Source organism: Pleurodeles waltl, chromosome 7, assembly GCF_031143425.1.
Source record: "Pleurodeles waltl isolate 20211129_DDA chromosome 7, aPleWal1.hap1.20221129, whole genome shotgun sequence".
Taxonomy (NCBI): Eukaryota; Metazoa; Chordata; class Amphibia; order Caudata; family Salamandridae; genus Pleurodeles; species Pleurodeles waltl.
In genome coordinates, this window is record NC_090446.1 from 1,025,146,077 (window position 1) to 1,025,166,299 (window position 20,223).

The following is a 20,223-nucleotide window of genomic DNA, read 5'->3' on the forward strand; positions in this document are numbered from 1 at the left end:
CACATATTGCTTTTGTCCCCCCTGTCAAAATGAAAAGGTGTACAGAAATTGTAAGAGTTTCCACTCAATGAATGTGCAGATAGTGTGCTTGGCGGACCAGTACCTCTCCAATGTCAATGCTACGTATCCAGGGTCGGTGCATGATGCCTTTGTCCTGAGGACTAGCAGCATCCCAAATGTGATGGGCCAACTACAGAGGCACAGTGTGTGGCTAATAGGTGAGCCCCGGTCCCCACCCAGTATATGTTGGTGTATGGGTATGGGCCATATGGTATAGTGTTTGGCTAAATGTTGACCCTCAATATTTGCAGGTGACTCTGGTTACCTCAACCTATCATGCCTACTGGCCCCTGTGAGGAATGCCAAGACAAGGGTAGAAGAATGTTACAATGAGGCACATGGGCGAACCAGAAGGATCATAGAAAGAACCTTTGGCCTCCTGAAGGCCAGGTTTAGGTACATCCATCTAACAAGTGGATCCCTGTGCTACTCACCCAAGAAGGTATGCCAGATAATAGTGGCATGCTGGATGTTGCACAACCCTGCCCTGAGATGCCATGTACCTTTTCAGCAGGAGGAGGTGGCTGGAGATGGCCGTGTGGCAGCAGTGGACCCTGTGGACAGTGAGGATGAGGAGGCAGAGGATGAGGATGAGGACAACAGAACAGCAGTGATCAGACAATATTTCCAATGACACACAGGTAAGACAGTGTTACTTCACATTTCATTGTCATTATTTTGTAAATTTTTGGCACTGGCATGCTGTTATATCCCAATTCTATGCCCACTTACTGTACCCTTTTGCAATTCATTTTTCATATGTTGGTGCCTCACAATTGCTCCTGGTGTGATCACTGCAGCTATCTACAGGTCTTTCATATGTGCTCATTTTCTGTACAGTTGATTTGCAATGTTTGTACTTATTACAATGAATACATATTTGATATACATGACATCCTCCAAAATGCTTTTTTTCAAAGGGTGTTTATTGAAGTGCTAACATATGGAGGGGCAAGTGCAATGGGATGGGGTGATGATGGAGGAAATTCCAGGGTTTAGTTCCAGTCCGTAGCACAGGTGCATTGTCCATGGGGACAGAGGAAGGGGAGCAATGGCAGTTCAAGGTGGATAGGGTGACAGAGTGGGACACAAGGGTGACATTCAGGAGAGTCTCATTTCCTGGCGGGGTCTTGGCAATAGTCTCTGGCTTCTGTTTGGATCGCAGGGAACGTTTGTGGGGTGGTTCTCCTTCTACAGGGTGATGGGTGCTGGTGGCCTGTGAGTCCTGTGGCGGGCCTCCTGTCCACTAGCGGCAGAGGAGGTAGAAGGCAGTTCAGATGTCTGGCTAGTGGCAGAGGCCCGTTGTTGTGAGGCTGCCTCCCGCATTATATTGGTCATGTCTGCCAGCACCCCTGCTATGGAGACCAGGGTGGTGTTGATGGCCTGCAAGTCCTCCCTGATCCCCTGGTACTGTCCCTCCTGCAGCCGCCTGTTCTCCTGCACATTGTCCAGGATCTGGCCCATCGTGTCCTGGGAATGTTAGTATGCTCCCAGGATCGCGGTGAGTGCCTCCTGGAGAGTCGGTTCCCTGGGCCTGTTCTCCCCCGTCGCACAGCACTCCTCCTAGTTTCCCAATTGTCCTGTGCCTCTGTCCCCTAAACCATGTGCCCACTGCCACTGACCCCAGGTCCCTGATTGTCATGGGTACGAGGTGTGGCCTGGAGTCCCTGTAGAGGTGGACACACTGCTGATTCACATGTCCTGGGGACAGAGGTGTGGGTATGCTGGGTGGGTGCTGTAGTGGTGTTTCCAGATGGGGGAGGCTCTGTCATTGTCTGTGACTGGGCTTGGGTTACCGACTGTCCAGAGGTCCCTGATGGGCCAGGTTGGTCATCCAGATCCAGGCGACCAGAGCTGCGGTCATCACTGTGGGCCTCTTCTGTGGGGGGACTGGATATTGCTGGCATCTCCTCTCCAGTTACATTGGCTGGGATACCTGTGTGGATGTAAATGATGTGTTATTTTTTCTGTGTGTGACACATTGTGCATCAGTGGCTTGCCCTCTTTGGTTGTATTTGCCCTGGCAGCTTCCACTTGTGTAAGTTGGTATGTGGTGGGCTAGCTTATTCTCTCTAGTGTGCATGCTTTAGTGATAGGTGTCCATGCAGGGCTGTGAGTGGTGTCAATGCATTGGTATGGCATGCAAGGCTTGGCTTTGGGATGAGTGAGATGTGATGGTGGGGGGGTGGGACGTGGTGGAGTGATGGGAGTGGGGGTAAGGGTGAGGGTGGGGGCATGTGATGGCATGCAGGAAGGGGGTGATAGTAGTAAAGAGTTGACTTACCAGAGTCCAGTCCTCCTCCTACTCCAGCCAGGCCCTCAGGGTGCATGATTGCCAAGACTTGCTCCTCCCATGCTGTTAGTTGTGGGGGAGGAGGTGGGGGTCCACCACCAGTCCTCTATACAGCGAGTTGGTGTCTTCCTGCAATGGAACATACCTTCCCCCGTAGGTCGTTCTACCTCTTCCTAATGTCATCCCTAGTTCTTTGGTGCTGTCCCACGGCGTTGACCCTGTCCACGATCCTCTGCCATAGCTCCATCTTCCTTGCAATGGATTTCTTCTGCACCTGTGCTCCAACTAGCTGAGGCTCTACACTGATGATTTCCTCCAGCATGACCCTTAGCTCCTCCTCTGAGAATCAGGGGTGTCTTTGTGGTGTCATGGGTGTTGTGTGATGTGTGTAGGTGAGGGTGTGTTGGCTAATGTGTTGGGGTGTGTGATGTGGGGTACGTGAGTGGTGTATAGGTGTGAGTGGTGTGTCAGTTGTCTTGCTGTCTCTCTGGTGGCATTTGTTTGTAGTCGTAAAGGGTTATGAGTAATGGTGGTGTGTGTTTTATAGTGATGTGGGTGTGTGTGTATTGTGTTTATGGGTGGCAGGAGTGTGTTGTTTGGATTGTCCAATGTGGTGCTGTTTTGTTTGTGTGTGTGTATTTTGAGCACGGCTCACCGCCATTGAATGTCCACTGTGGTGATTTGTGGGTCATGTTGTGGTAGGCGTTGTTCTGTTGGCTTAATGGTGTGAGTTTTGATACTGCCAGTTTATCACTGACCTTTGGTCTGGCGGATTTGTGTCTGTGGCAGTATTCTGTCAGATTGGTGTGTGTGTGTCATAAAATGGTGAACGGATATCTGCCACAGTGGCCATACGTTGGCGGCAGTTAGCGTGGCGGTAAGTGTGATTTACAGCCAATGTCATAATCAGGGCCTTAATATTCAAATAGTAATTTAATAGTTACTGGAGAGGGTCAAAATATGGCTTTCTTAGAGGCTGCTTTGAAAAACAAAGTATGAAACATGATGAATTTTCATACTTTCAAGAAATTATAACTCATAACTCAATGGATTGACTTGTCTAAGGATTTACATTAGAATAGGCTCCCAAAAATCAAGAGTGAAAACAGCAACAGTATTTGAATTTATTTTCTAATGTTATAAATTGGCCCAGGTTGTCTTTTCTAGCAGCAATTTTTCGAAAAAGGTTTTGGCTCTTAACAAATTAGAGTGAGTCTGCTTCAGTATCAGGATGCTGAATATTTCTGTACACATGCCACTGTAGAAAAGGCCTTTGGACTAGTCAAAGGTAGACATAATGGATCATACCTGTAATTCACATAAAATGGTTATAAGCATATTCTGCAAGACATACCCTCTCTACCCAAGATCCATGGATGTCAAAGATAACAAATTACATTCTGCTTTAAGGACTGCTATATGTTCGGAGCTAGGCCATCCGATTGAGGGTGAAAACTTGTAGATAAACATTTTCATCAAATTGTGTGCCAAGATGTGATACTATAGTTTTTTGCAACCCAAATAAACAAACTGCAACTTGCTACATTAACTGGGCCGGTTCAGAAGCCATGTGTACTCCTCTGCAAGGTATAAAACTAGCATTTGTGAAAGGCTGTCTATTACTCTAGCCATTTTACCTTGGTCTAAAGGTTACCCAGTCATACAATCAATACTTAAGGTTTTGACTTAAGGTTTTCCAAGGCTGTGTGTGTGCCGACGGTATTATGGGTCTCCTTTCTGTCAGGAATATCATGACGGCAACCCCGCCAGGAAATACCTGGCAGAAAGGATACTGGTGACACAAATTAACATTCTTGTCGCCAGTATGCGACTCCCCCCTGAAATAGCCATGACCCCCCTCCCACTCCCCGAACCCCATAGACACCACCCTCCCCTGCCCTCCCCTGCCCCCAAACCCTGTACATACCCCCCACCCCCATCCACGCATGCACATGCCACACATCCACGCACACACATTCATACACATAAATGCATCCACAACACCGCCCGCTGACACTCATTCACACCTTCACACAGATACATGCACACACATGCACACAAACACCCTCCCTTCCATTTAGAAACACTCACATCCCCATTCATGCACACAACACTCAACACCCCCCTCCCCTGTCAGATGATCACCTTTCCTGCTCTTGGTGGTTGTCCGGGAGGGAACGGGGTCCATAGGGGCCTGCTCGGCTGGCACTGCCCCATCACTACAACACCGCCACGCCGATTACAAGCTTGTAATACAGCGGGCAGTGTAGTGATGATGTGGCGGTGCCAGCAGAGCAACCTCCACTAGACCGCCGACTACCAGTATGGCTGCTGGTGTCTCTTCGCTCAATTTATGGCGGAGAACTGCCAGGAGTCATAATAGCAACACAAAAGGATGATGGACGGAGTGTTGAAACTTTTCAAACACTCACCCCAGTCACAGATCTGGGTTTAATCCATTGTTCTTTTGCTCACCATGCCACCCCACCCCAGTTTAGACCCAGCCATATGCAAATCAGTCTTGACCCTCTTCCCCATGGGAACAGTCCAGCCCGAATTGCCAGGCCAGGTTCTCCCTGAACCGGAAACAAGCATTCTAGGACCGGTTTCAGGGTATCACCCTTCATCAGCCAGGCTAGCTTGAATCCAGTGGCACAGTGAGCAAGGGACCCATGTCTGGGAATACCCTTCCCACTTAGGGCAACTTTAGCAACACAAAAGGATGATGGACGGAGTATTGAAATGTTTCAAACACTCACCCCACGTCAAAATATGGTGGTCTCAAGACCGCCATCAATGGCAGTCTCCTGGTGGGCGTGACTTAGACGGTCAACTGTTTTGACCGCCGAAGTCATAATGAGGGCCTAAGTGAGAACTTACTGTTGTAATTCTAGTGTGGAAAAGATAAAGCATTGGCTTAAAAAGGAAGACCTATTGTCATAGATCATAGTAGAACTGATGTGAACCAACCCATTAGCATGCAATGCAGCTCTTAATTGGTCCAGGAATGAATCCACTGAAACTACTCCTATTATCTTGTTCCGGAATGATATTGAGCACTCCTGGAGATTTTTACTGGGGTCTTGATTTTGTGACAAGGAATTGGCCTTACGCCCATCCATTCCACGTCTGAAGGTAATACAAAAATCAAACTCAGCAAAACACAATGTTCACAATAACTGTCTCAGTGTAACTACCCTTGCCAACCACAGAAACTGTAAATTCTTATGGCCGTTGTAGACAGTGTCTTTATGTTGTGCTCCCAAAAGAAAGGGTCTCTTTTCCTGAAAGGGGACTTTGCTTGGCAAAATTTCTTCATAATTATGTGTATAACTCTATACTGCAAGGGCAATTTGTTTGAAAGGTATGGCTCAGAATATAGTTTCTTCATAGCAACATTTGTTGGAGCCAATTCAACTCCTAATACCACATCAGCATCCACCACAAGCAGTCAAGTTAAATGTGAACGAGCCAGAAGTGGGGCTGAAGTGAAGGCATTTTTCATTGTCCACTTCCTTAGAACAACAACAAACAATCCAATTACAAAGCAAACATGTAGTGGGAGACAGAGGTTGGGAACCTGCTTAATAAATGTCCTGCAAAAGAAGACAAACTCTTAAAACACATTGAATATAATGGGCGTTCTATGGGTTTGGTCAATCTAATACCACACAAACCTTCCTACCAGCCATATGCAGACTTTGTTGACAAATTATAAATCCAAGAAATTCTATCCTAGTGTGGAACTCACATTTCCTACCATGAAGTGCAGTTGAACTTGTGTGCGAATACTTGAATTGGTAAAAGGGTAGGTGCTGCACCTGCAAATGTAAACCTCATGAAGGAAGAGTCTACAGAAAATGTTGCGAGACACCCATTAGACTGTGAAGGTAAAAATTGGATACATGACTAAATTTGAGTCACCTGTCTTCTACATCATTAGTCTCCAAACAAACTGTTGCCAAGTCCTTTTGCATGTTAGCCATCACAATGCATTCTAAAGAGTTACTCTCTGTGAGAAATTACATTTTTAGGCCTGTTATTCAATCAGGATTCAGATCTGACTCATTAGGAACATTTCTCTCACAGAATCCAATCTTCCTACAGCACTGACTCCATGTTAGAACATCAAGAGAATCTGGGTGGCCAAAAGATGGCAAGGGTTTTGGAAAGATTAATATGGAGAGGGAGTAAATGTTCCTGTGAATATGGTGTATATGATTTTTTGCAACAGCTGCTGCTTTACCTCACAATTCCAAGCAACACCTATCAACACTCATCATCTCTTTTCACATAGAAACCAAATTGAACCTGTGTGTCTTGCTATGATCTGTCTTGTAAAACCATTTGATTTATTCAGCTATAGTTTTATTCAAAGTATTTCTCTAAATGATGGGAGTGAGGGGCGTAACTGGGCCCACAAAGGAATGACACAAAAGTCTCATACAGACAGAAATGTTTCCTTTTTTAATACATCTTTCCTTCACACCACAAACACATGAATCAGTCCTATAAACAAAAAGCTAAGGCTCCATTAACTCAGCGGTGTTCCTGAATCCACAAACGGTACTAGTGTCCCTTTACTTTTCATCCATCAATGCAAGTTTCCTTTGCTAAAAGATTAGATAACCTGAACACAAAGGGGCTGATTCAGAGTTTGGGGCAAAAGAGTTCCCTCTCTGCCAAACTGAAGGTTCTCCTCCTGATTTACATTTAATAGGACCTTAAGAATTTCATCGTCTGAGACTATTTTGCCTCCGTCTCTGAAATACTCCTTCGACAGTCAGATAGAGTGAGCACTGTCAGAGGTTTTCAACCTCCACCCAATTTAGAGTGGTTGAATGGCCAGTATTTACATTTACTTACTGCAATGAAAAACATGGTGGTAAGGGACAATAAAACTGTTGACATGACTCACATCATGGGAGAATCCCCAAGAGATAAAAGCATCTTATAACTCATCTTTGTCTCATCAGAAACAAGAATGTGTTTACCTGTCACAGTTGCAGATTCTAATACCCCCCCCCACTCAGACCTAGAACGAGGTGCCTAATTTCTGCCATCACCCAAACCATTCTCTAGTCACAGTGATATAACTGGATGATAATGGAAGAATGTGGGTGGTGTCAGACATCAGCATAGCAGTTCACATTGCATGCAGATGCCCCATTATGAACAGCTGACCTGAATGGTCAGGTACCTGAAACTACACCTGATGTAGATTCTCTATGCCCCCCAACAAAAGGTGAACCATGTGGATTCCCTTCAAGCACTAAGCATGGCCCGGATTGTTGGGGTTAGAGGAGCCATTGTTTACTCCTTGGAGCTCATGGAATACCTATGAGATCTTTCTGGTGTGCCCACATGCATGATAGGCTAATTAATCCACAAGACTTAATTGAGCTCTGGAAAGTCAACCATAGGAGGGTATCAAGAGTTAGAAGGCAATTCCATCACCACTCCTCCACCACCACCAGCCGTCCTCACTAAACCATTTATTGACTAGGCTGCAAATAGACTTACATGACTCAGGGTTGTTTGGTCAATGTTCTGCTAAGGTGGGGCTTCCCATCTGCTTGGCAGTATATTTGCATTGTACTCGGTGTCTGGGAGACAGGAGAAGGTGTTTTGCTGAGCGGGGCTACTGGGAAGCATGAAATAGGGTCTATTTCTATAACTAAGGAAGTCATTCAAAGTTGGTTGAAAAAGCTAGGTACTAAAAGTCCATTGTGCAAATGTTAATTGTGTCAGGTTCAGTTTTGTGCCTGATGTATATAACACCAACCACAAAAAATGGAGTACTATGCACAACTAACATTAGCTCCCACAGTAACATCTGCTAAAAAATACTGGTAAGTGTGAGTGTAAAAAGTGAGCAAACACAATCTTCTTAGAAATAGAGGGCAGAGTTAATTGAAATTTCGGAGTTGAAATAAAGCAAAATGTGTGAATTGTTATTGTGACAAGAGAGTATGTGTTTAGCCAGGTCTGGCATCTCAGTGGTCTAAAGCTTCCACTCCAGGCATCCGTGTTTGATCCAATGATCACTGATTCAGACTCCACTAGGCCCACTGGGCCTTTTATCCTTCTAAAGTAGATAATATGAACACCATTTTATTGGATAACAGTAAACACCCATCGTCTGGCAATAGCGCCAGCAGGCATTGCAGGTGTGAGCATGCACTGTACAAATACACCTATTATGCTTTCTTATCTCTTTGCTTCAGTGACACCATGTAGTGCACTTTTGGGTTTCGAAGATATTGGCAAACTTGTTGGGTGCCATTTTTCCTACTAATAGCACTAAGGGCTTTTCTCTTGTTATTGCTTCTAGCCTTACCTGCATTGCATCATATTCTTATTACTTCTGAGGTGTCTGGAGATGAGATATGGAAAGAAATTATTCAAAGGAGATCCAGTTTTCAGGTTTGTGCAGTAAAATTTACTTGAATGACTAGATTTAATTACAAGTTTAATGAAAAATGTGCAACTATTATCTTGGTGTGCTTATTTGTCTGTGCAGTAATGTTTGGTGAGGGATTCAGGCTTTGTTAATTAAGGTATATTAATAAGGATTTGCAAAGCACTAATATGATCTGTAGGGACCAGAGGTAGAAGTGCACAAGCAAAGCAATGCAAAAACATAAAAGGAAACAAAATTAACATGAAGAACACTGAAATGAAAACGCTATGCCATATCTGTAACTCAACGAAGAGCATTTCACCTTTGACCAATGGTAATCCAACCACTGGTGGTACAAAGGCCCTGCAGACTCGTGAAATTGCCTTGGTGCTCTCAATTATTTGCTTAATGACTCAGGTTGTGTTGACCCTCAGTAACAGAAGTTGCAATTTCAGTTCTGTACCTGTAAGCAGTATTATTTGGAAGAGCAGGGCCTGAATCAGTGCGAACCTTTTAATTATCTCATCTGTTATGTGTAGACCCTTTTTGGGGGGTCTAAGTGGGCATCGGCAATATGAAGAAGACCATCCTGAAGCATCATGTGCTGTCCACGCTCATAGCATATAGTATTGCTATCTGAAATATAATAAAACATATTCATTCTAAGAAACAAAAATGAAGGATTCTTAGAGAAACAAATTATATTTAACTGTTTTTACATGCTTCTTTAGGAAAAGTCATATTATGATCTCACTTAAATGTGTGCCTTATTTTCAATTATTTCAGTGCCGTTTACACAAACAGAAATGTCTTGCTTTTTAAATGTCTTGCTTTATTTAATCCTTATTGTTAATTTTCAGTTTATTAATCTTTCTGAAGGAATACTAAAAACCGTTTTTTGTATTTTGTAAAATATAATTTTACTATGCACAATTCTAGCATAACATAATTGTTTAGAGGTTTTTATCTTGCTTTAGATGTTTTTGGGTGCCCCTGTAAAACACCTGCAATTTTAGTAGAATCATTTTTGAATGACAACGAAAGGGGGATTTATTTCCCCACCCTTTGCCTGTTCTTACATTTTGTTGCACTAACCCATAATGTGACTTCCTAGTGTACGCATAGGTGTGAAACTGGGGAGGCCAGTCAGAAAGGTAATACTTTTATTAATCACTGCCTCTGAATTGGGTCAGACTATATTATTTAATTTTTGAAAAATGGGCTAAGCACTGCATGCAAACAATAATCTGACCAGTCCAATTATTTGTTCAGAGGTATAACGATTACAAAGATGCAGAAAATTGGTTTTGATAGCATTTTCCTATCAAAGTAAACACCCTTAATCCATGTTACCCAATGAAATATGTTTTGTAGCTTTTTGTCATAAATATACACTTTGGACATATGAAAATGCATGTTTCCAGTGCGAACATTTTTACTTCACTCTGTCTCTACATATTTACATTTTGAGTCACTGTGCAAAAGATTTACAGCACACAAGGCCCAATTCACAAAGGTGAATATACAGGGGGAAATTTCTACACGTAGGTTTATGCCAGAGTCTAGGTGGTAATCTCCGGATGGAGATATAACCCTAGTAGTAGTAATTAAATGGGTCTCCGGCACTTTGCATGAAGAAGAAAGATTAATAAAACTCGAAATGCAATCTGTCTATGCTATGTTGTCCTGTTTATTGAAAACAGAAACAGCAAACATCTGACAAACATCACACACGACAAATATTACTGCTGGAAATGCACAATTAGAGCCCGCACCTTGAAATCTATCAATTTCCGCTTGTGCGGTAAGATGCTCTGCAACCGGAAACTTGCTATTGCTTTGTTATGTTTTGTGTGAGTGTTTGTTTGGGACATGTAATTTGTTATGATGGGTCCTTGAGTGTGTGTAGAGTAGTGTTAGATGTTGAGTAGTGTGAGACTAGTCAGTATGTTTTTTGTTACAATTCATGAACATGTTTGTAATTGTCTGTATTTGCATCTATCATGCATGTTGGTAATGTGATTTGTATAGGCATCTGCAATGTTTATATTTACATGACTACTACATTCATTCTTTACATTTTGATAATATGATTTATATACATGTCTGAAATGTTTAAGTTTATGACCATTATTATTTCATATTATTATTATTATTTTATATATTTATAAAATATGAATATGGGAGTATGCAATATGAACATGTATATATCCATTTTTCAGTTTTTTTTTTCTTTTAAATGTAGGTCTTTGAGTTGACTGTTATTCTGTGCCTCTGTTGTTTTTTAGGAGATACCAATTTAGGCCCTGATTTATAATTTTTGACGCTGAACTGCGCTAATGCAGTTCAGAGTCAAAAAGTTTACCACCGACTAGCGCCATACCAAGATGCCAGCCGGGCATCATATTTATGGTATGACACTAGCTGGCGGTAAGGTCTGGCAAGCGTCATAGAAAAGGACGCTAGCCGGGTGGGGGGAGGCGTAGAGGGAACAGGGAGTTTAGCATCTGAGGATGAGGCTTGTACGGGCAGAGACAAAAAAAATGCCCCTGCCCAAACTAGTGTAATTTTTTTACATTAAAACCCCATGGACATGACTCTTATCTCTGTTAAGACTGAGGTCATGCCCCCCAGTCCAATGGCCATGCCCAGGGGACTTATGTCCCCTGGTCGTAGCCATTCGGCACAATGCCATGTAGGGGGGTCCAAGTTAGGCCCCCTATGGCACTTTGTAAAAAAAAAAAAAAATACTTACCTAGACTTACCTGGGAGGGGTCCCCCCATCCTTAGGTGTCCTCCAGGTGTGGGTACAGGTGGGTGCTGGTGTCCCTGGGGGCAGGGAGGGCACCTGTGGGCTGTTTCCACGGTCTCTGATCATGGAAAAAGGCCCACCGGTCCACTAACGCCTGCCCATACCCAGGCATTAAATAATGGCGCTAAGCAGGCTTAGCGCCATTGTTTAAGGACCTCTTCCTCCCATGCGTGGTTTTTTCATGGGAGGATAACTAAGGCGCTAGGGCCTTAGAGTCATTTATGCCCAGGAACGCCTACCTTGCATCTCATTGACACAAGGTAGTTTTCCACCGGCAAAAAATGACTTTAACTCCAATATTTTGGCGCTAGACTTGTCTAGCTCCAAAATATAAATATGGAGTTAAGTTTGCACCAGATTTGCGTCAAAAACATAACACAAATCCAGTGCAGAGTATAAATATGACCCTTAGTATGGTGTGGTGTGAATGAGTGATGTGTGACTTACGCCTAGGCTTGACAAGAGTAGATTTAACCCTGTTTTGGCTCTACTACTACTGGAGGAGATGTGGGTCTAGCTGACTTACATTTATGTAGCCGTTTCTCTAGGGGTTTTTACAATTGCATGTCCCTCCTTTCGCTCCTTCTTAAGTTTCCCTTTCTTCCAACTTTGCAGTTCACAGACCAAAATTTCCGGCCATTTCCTCTTGGCATGCCCACGTTTACACCTAAAATGTAGACATTCTGCACACATGAGGGATAGGAAGGACAGAGATCTTTGTTCGTTCGTATGTGAATTGGATTTATGAGTATGTGAAGCAATCCTACAGGAGTCCTAGCTCACTCACTCATAAATGCCCTCTGCGAACTTGGCCCATAGACATGATCTATCAAAATTGCAATTTACCCCAAAATGGATATTTTTATTTTTAAACTGAGCGATGGTGACAGACAACTGTTCAGCAGCACCCAGCAACTGCATGGCAAAGAGGATGCTGGGGGCAAAGACCTGGTGCGAGTCTGGCAGAATGTTTTAGACACAGCTAGTGCCGGAATTAAAGTCCTTCTCAACAAACAACTGCCACATTTCATAACTAATGTTAGCACAGAATAAGTTTGAAAAACACAAAAAAGTGCAAAAGGCTGCACGCAGATAAACAAATGTGCATCTACACTACTGACACAAAAATATATTTTGCTTTCAGATGTGGAAATTTCATCAGAATTCTTTAAACCGCCCTTGAAATCCCAAAGTATCGTACTTTAAAATGCAACAAACCAATGTTAAATAGAAGTAGGAAATGTGTTAGGTTTGCATCTCCAGGTAAATTCTAGGCACAGGACATTATTTGTAGATGTTCTAACATTTGGAATGACCTTCTGCACCATTTAAAGTTATTTATTTCCATTTTGTGGTCTATATAATTTCGAAACGGTACCCAACATGGTGAACATAGAAGCAGAATTCATGGGCTTTGAGGGGAGTTGGTTCGTTTTAGCACTATTTATCTTCAGTAGTTCACTCATTCATGCACTTATTCCAGCAAAACAGCTGGTGATTAGCATGGATTCTGAGATCACAGAAAATTTTGGTTGGTTAAGCCAGCACCCTTCTCTTGGTGGGTGTTAGACCTGACAGCCTTAGGGTGGTCACCCCTAACTTTTTGCCTGCCTCCCTCCACTTTTGAGATACTGTTTTCGCTGGTTTTTAGACTCTGCACACTTTACCACTACTAACCAGTGCTAAAGTGCATATGCTCTCTCCCTTTAAAAATGGTAAGATTGGATCACACCCAATTGGGCTATTTAATTTACTTATCAGTCCATTGTAGAGTCCACTATATGTACCCAGGGCCTGTAGATCAAAAGCTACTAGTGGGCCTGCAGCACTGATTGTGCCACCCACTTCAGTGGCCCCTTAACCTTGTCTCAGGCCTGCCACTGCAAGGCCAGTGTGTGCAGTTTCACTGCCAATTCGACTTGGCATTTAAAAGTACTTGCCAAGCCTAAAACTCCCCTTTTTCTACATATAAGTCACCCCGAAGGTGTGCCCTAGGTAACCCCTAGGGCAGGGTGCTGTGTAGGTAAAAGGCAGGACATGTACCTTTGTAGTTTACATGTCCTGGTAGTGTAAAACTCCTAAATTAGTTTCTACACTACTGTGAGGCCTGCTCCCTCCATAGGCTAACATTGGGGCTGCCCCCATACATTGCTTGAGTGGTAGCTGCTGATCTGAAAGGAGTTGGAAGGTCATATTTAGTATGGCCAGAATGGTAATACAAAATCCTGCTGACTGGTGAAGTTGGATTTAATGTTACTATTTTAGAAATGCCACTTTTAGAAAGTGAGCATTTCTCTGAAATTAAATCTTTCTGTGCCTTACAATCCCCATCTCGATGGGTTTAGTTGACAGCTCCTTGTGCATTCACTCAGACACACCCCAAACACAGGATACTCAGCCTCACTTGCATACATCTGCATTTTGAATGGGTCTTCATGGGCTGGGAGGGTGGCGGGCCTGCCTTCACATAAAGGACTGCCACACCCCCTAGTGGGACCCTGGCAGACAGGATTGAACTGAAAGGGGACCTAGTGCACCTGTAAGCCACTCTTTGAAGTCTCCCCCACTTCAAAGGCACATTTGGGTATAAAAACAGGGCCCCTGCCCTACCACCTCAAACACTTCCTGGAGAAGAACCCTGAACCAGAACCTGTACCCTGACAAGAAGAACTGCCTGGCTGCCCAAAGGACTCACCTGACTGCTTTCTGACGAGGACTGCTGCCTTGCTGTTACCGTGCTGTCTTTCTGTTCTTTTGCTTTGCTGCAGAAGTGCTCTCCAAGGGCCTGGATAGAGCTTGCCTCTTGTTCCCTGAAGTCTCGGGACCAAAAAGACTTCTCTCCTGCAACTGAAATCCCCTTGAGGTGAAAATTCAACGCACCACCTGCCAAGAACGACGCATAGCCGATTCCCGCTGAAAAATTCACCGCATGCCGAGTTCGGAACGACGAGCCCGACTTCGCGTCAGAAGATCGACAGAGCGCCAGCAACGCGACCGGAACTTTGATGCATGGCCCTACTGGATCGACGCAAGCCGACTCACAACGACGCCGCCCAACTTCCTGAGAGGAATCGACACAGCGCCTGCCTTGCAGAAGAAAATTCCACGCATCGCCTACCAGAATCGACGCAGCCCCTGTGACTTCGCTCCACACTCCCAGGATTTCACGCATCGTCCCCGGGACGTCTGAAAACCCCACAACCCGAAGAGGATCCTAGTCCGCATGCCGCAAATCGATGCAACGTCTTCCCTGCGTGGAAAATAAAAACGCAAGTCCATGTGCGAAGGGGCGAAACCAACGCACATACTCACCATTCTCAACGCACCTCCTCCTCTGCGGTCCCTTGCGAGGATTTTTCAGTGCAAACCAGGTACCTTGCCCTGCAAGAGACACTTGTTGTTTCTAGGAGAACTTAAGTCACTTTTTATTGCTTTTACAGTAATATTTAACTTTAAGACACTTTATATCACTTTTAGTGATAACCCTACATTTGCTTATTTCATCTTTAATTGTTTTGACCTCCATTTATCCAGATAAAAATTATATATTTTTCTAAACACTGTGTGGTGTATTTTTGTGGTGTTATATTGCGTATTGTATGGTTTATTGCACAAATACTTTACACAATGCCTTCTAAGTTAAGCCTGACTGCTCAGTGCCAAGCTACCAAAGGATGGGCACAGGATAATTTGGATTGTGTGTGACCTACTCTGACTAGAGTGAGGGTCCTTGCTTGGACAGGGGATAACCTGACTGCCTACCAAAGACCCCATTTCTAACAGTGGGTTATAGAATATTAGTTATTATGATTAGTGACCTTCCATGTCAATATGTTGCCTTGCCGGCACCTTGAAATATTTACTTTACATCACTACCTTTTCTGGTAGAGTTATCAAGAATACCTAAAAGTTATGGAAAGAATGCTGCGCCTGGCTTTAAGATTTAGAAGCAAATTTATAAGCCCCTAGCTCAACCTTGTGGCACACTAATGTCATTATTTTTTACGTTAATGTGACCCCAACAAGGCCAGAATCCCCTCGCCGCATCGCCCAACTCTGTTCCCCTTTCATTTCAATATGCCTGACCAGGCATAATGTATGCAAAGGGGGCGTTCCCCCATTAGGCTAAATTTTTAATGACACTTTTAACGCCTGCTCAAGATCAGGCGTTAAAAGAGGCCTTCCATTCTTAGAATGGGGCCCTATGTACTCTGAAGGAGTAGCACCAATATTTTCCTGCAGTCCTGCAGAGTGCATCAATAGCCTCATGAGAAATTACACTATTGCCCCATACCCTGCACCATGGTGTACTGAATTTTAAATACGGCGCATACATGGTGGTGGTAGGTGGGTGCTAAGGGGCACAGGGAAAGTGGCGCTGCACTCAGTGCAGCGCCACTTTCCATTAATCTCTAAATGCTCGAAAAATTATATATATACATTTTTCTGGTTGCCTAACATTATTATCAGTTTAGAACATTTTAATATCCAAGCCAAGCAAATCAGGCAAAGCAAAGATTAAGATGTATTTTTTATCTTTCACACAGGATTCCTCCAAAGAATGATAAGGTGTGCGCCAACCTTGATGAACCAAAAGAAGAGGAAGAGAGCGTTGAAGCTGAAAGAACTCGAGTCATGGAGATTGTCTTAGGCCACTGCACCGTGGAGGTAAACACCAAAACAGCATAAGTTTAATAGGGGCCATGACAATACAACCCATTGCCCAGTACTCCGACTATCTGTCTTAGTCCTTATACTCCAATTTTTAAACAACTTTTTCAATATGTTTTTTCCTTCAGATATTTGAGTTGGGGGGTATTTGATATTATTATAAAGTCCAGCCCTAAATTAAATGAAAGAAAAGCAGACAGCAAAACAGTGAGACTATGTATATTTTGTACCTCTTCGAGATAAAGCAATTGAGAGTTTAAAAGCCTTTTCTCTTTGAACCATCTTAGACATTTGATTTTCAGCCTCACCACCTCCCTATTATTTAAGTATTTAAACCTCTACAAACCCTGAGATGATTTCATTCTAAGTGAGGCAAAATGGGCAAAGAATTCTACAACTTAAGCACTAAGTAGAAAAAAGCTCTGTCAGCTGATCTAGAGTACAAAATTGAAGGGCACTAAGCAAAAAGTGCCTCTTGAATGAAGAGCTCTCCTTGGAGAAATGTGAATAATGTTTTATTAAATGATGGTAGGGCCAAGGTTTTTGAGGACTTCAGCCAGACAACGCAGATTTCTAAGATGAGATGTTATAGAGAACAGAGGAAGAAGATTGAGTAACTGTCAGCACTGAAGACCATAATTTGCTTATCATCAAAATAGAACATCAAGGAAAAGACAGCTCTGAAAAAGCTCCACCAGAGGGATAACAAAGTGTTGTAGGACTCTTGTTGTAGGAACAAGACTGCTGGATTTTGGGCAGTAGCACCACCGAGCGTGGGTGATTGAGTCTGACCCCACACCATCTGACAGCTGTCGGCCTAACCCTTTCGGCTAGCTTGCAGCAGCTCACCAAAACCCAGGAGTAAAAGTGATTTGTGGCAGCGTAAAACATGACACTCTGAGACTCTCAGGGAAGTCATGGTGGAAAAGATCTCACCCCTTTCTCTCAGTTATACTCATCTCATACATGCAAAGACAAACAGAAGAAAGATTTGGTTCGATATGTTTATTGAAGCAACTGCATTCCACGTAAAGGGCATGAACTGTGATTATTAGAATAATGAAAAACAATATCATTAGAGCGGTGACTAGAAAAGTGAAACAGAGGAAAGGTCCCACCATCCTGTCACAGTAGTGATTCTAAAATCCCTAGCTGCACTACTAAGATTCTACATGAGAGCAATAGCAGTGTTAGCCCCAATCTGCCCATCAATTTCTTGGAAAAAGACCCAAACCCCATACCTGTGCTCTAGGTAGAGAAGAGGTCTGTTGGTCTCCTGGGAGTCCTCCCACAGTGATGAAGAGCAGACGCAGAGTTTCAGCTGAAACTACGGTGACAACATGTAGCATGAGATGGCAGGTTGGCTGGAATGTCCTCTATGGTGGTGGGGGCCGTGTGGTGCTTTATAATAAAACATCTGATGTTCTAAGAACTGCCCAGATGTGACAACACATATTTCTCTGTGTACAGTAGACATCATACTCTTTGTACCCGGCAATACCCTGTAAACTATTGTGTGCAGCCTTGGTTTGAGCACAGGATGAAAATGTTGTGCAAAGAAATTAATAACAAATTCTGCATGGAAGGGCAACTGATCAAAAAATAATAAAATATCTCCACTAAAATGAAGGTTTGCTAAAATAATAAGAGGGATAAAAATGATATGTAACTAGGTGAAAGGGCACAGGCCACAGGCCCAGAGCTAAAATATTGTGCCCATATAAATGGTAAAATAACCCCACAACAAATGTTCTTCAAGAGCTTAGGGCTAAGAGAAGATCCCTGTGGTACACTACATATCGGAGATCAAGGCTGAGATCAGTAGTGGAAAAACTGGCATCTTTCAAATAAGAAAGTATCCAGTCCACAGCTTCATATCTGATGTGTCTGGAGCCTATTTGGTAGGGGATGGTGTGAGAAAATGTGCCAAAGGTAAAAAATGAAGTAAAAAAGAATCAAGCTCTGCATTTCCTCCTTTATCAATCAGCAGACAGATATTGTAATGCCATTTTGATCCTGCATGCCGTTCAGAACAAAACTGAATTATATAAAAGGAGGGAGCTAAACGTTTACTTCATTTTTCAAAATATTAGACGGAACAAGGCAGTGGAAAAATAGGTCATTAGTTATCAAGGACTGAAGAATCAGCCAAAGTCTTTTTCAATAATAAAATGTCTAGTCCCTCTTTCCAAGCTTGAGGGGATGTTTCCAGAGGCAGAGAATTGTTATACAACTGAGAAGTTCTAGAACTATAGAGCCAAGCACCAGATCGCATATCCAAGGAGCACAAGGGTCATCTGGAGCTCCAGATCTATTGATGAGTATATGGGACAATAAACAATCCAAACTCATCGGATAAAACTTATTTAGACCAGAGGATGCCTGGGGTAGGTGAAGTGGTAGCTGATGTTTCACTGACAAAACTTAAAAGCACATCCCAGCTAAAGAAACTAAAAGTCTTTAGGATTTTATACTCAAAGTAAAAAGAGAAAGTCAGAGTCAAGGAAGGATAGAGGAGACAGTAGTGAAAAAGTTTCACAGTCTTAAAAAAAATCTATGGGAACTGTCTGCATCTTGAATCACAGTTGCATAATAATTAGTTTGGCTTTCCTGCATAGTTTCCTATAGGTTCTCAACATGTCATGGTACACTTGTTTCTGAAAAGGACATTTTCCAATGACTTTCTAAGATTTTTGCAATGCCACCTGACTGCTGTGTGGTTGTTGGTCCATCAGGGTGCACAATGAGTTTTTCTTAGGGAACAACTTTGGGTATGAAGGGCAATATGGTCAAGTGTGCAAATAAGCCTGATGTCCGGTTGCATAATAACAACAGTGAGAAGAATGCCTTAAACTAAGGCAAAGTTCTCATTGGTGACTTTAGACTAGGGACAAGAAAAAGGACCTGACAATAAGGAGAAAGGTTTGCAAGGTGGTTGGTCACAGGGGAGAATTATGGAAATAGTGTAGGAGTCTAGATTTTGTGAGGTGAAAATTAAATCATGATTGCTGCAAGCTATATGAGTGAAAGAAGCTGACTTAGGCCACTACATCACTTAGATTCTCGTTTACTCACCTGTTGACCCCATTACGCCAAATGTTAAAATCTCTCAGAAAAAAGTCAGAAGAATGCTGTACTAAAGAAGGAACAAACTCCAAATGTCAAATTAAGTGTATGGACTAGGAGGCTGACAGATAGACCATAGCTTTATAGCCTGCTGCTGAGGGATCTTCTGGTTGTAAAAGGAACTGAACCTGTGACAAGGGCAATGTTGAGGCTGACGGCTTGTGCCAGCCATTATAAGTTCAGAGCTACTCCATTATCATCAGTAGAGCTCTTAACAATCCAATGTTTTAATATAGCATTATAGCCTGCTGTAGTGGGCTATACCAGGAGCAAGTTTTTAATGGCATGTATATAGGCAGGTTATAAGGCTATTACAACATTCTGCTCCTAGAGATCATAATGTCCTAATTATAATTATAAAGAACAAAGGCATTGGCATTCAAGCGGGGTTGAAATCACTGAAACTCTGACGACTTTAGTTCACAGGTGTTGCCATGATTGTTCAATAGCTAACAGCCACGGGCAGGGCCACAGCTGTTAGCTGTTGAACATTCACAGCAATAACTGAAAGGGGGCTGAAGTCACCCCCTGGTTCTCCCCAGCTTGGCTAAACTGATATTTTTGTTCAGCTGAGCCAGGGAGACCCAGGAGCTGAGCAGCATTACCTCTCCCTCCGTCAGAGGATCCAGAGACTCTGAGCTAAATAGGAGAGAGGAGGAAGGCTCAGGGGGGCCCTGCAGCACAGCCCAGATGCTGAACTTTCGCTTTCCCCTGCCCAATCCATGCATTTTGGAAAGGCACAGGAAAAGGAAAGGCAAAAGCACACTGAAATGTTGAGAACAGCGGGCCTATACCAATTTATGTAGGGCGCTGCTGCTCTGTCATCTTCAATGAAGCTTTCAACATTCCAGTGTTCTA

At 43.3% G+C, this 20,223-nt stretch overlaps 1 protein-coding gene across 1 annotated transcript in view; it reads left to right on the top strand.

Annotated features, from left to right (window-relative positions):
- The window catches only part of LOC138245863 (ATP-binding cassette sub-family A member 9-like), a 2,236,336-nt gene that overhangs the window by 1,534,563 nt on the left and 681,550 nt on the right, over positions 1 to 20,223 (top strand). The window contains exons 28-29 of the mRNA XM_069199841.1: positions 8,688 to 8,779; positions 16,116 to 16,236. Of these exons, the coding sequence (XP_069055942.1) occupies positions 8,688 to 8,779; positions 16,116 to 16,236 (213 nt within the window). The remainder of the gene's footprint in view (positions 1 to 8,687; positions 8,780 to 16,115; positions 16,237 to 20,223) is intronic.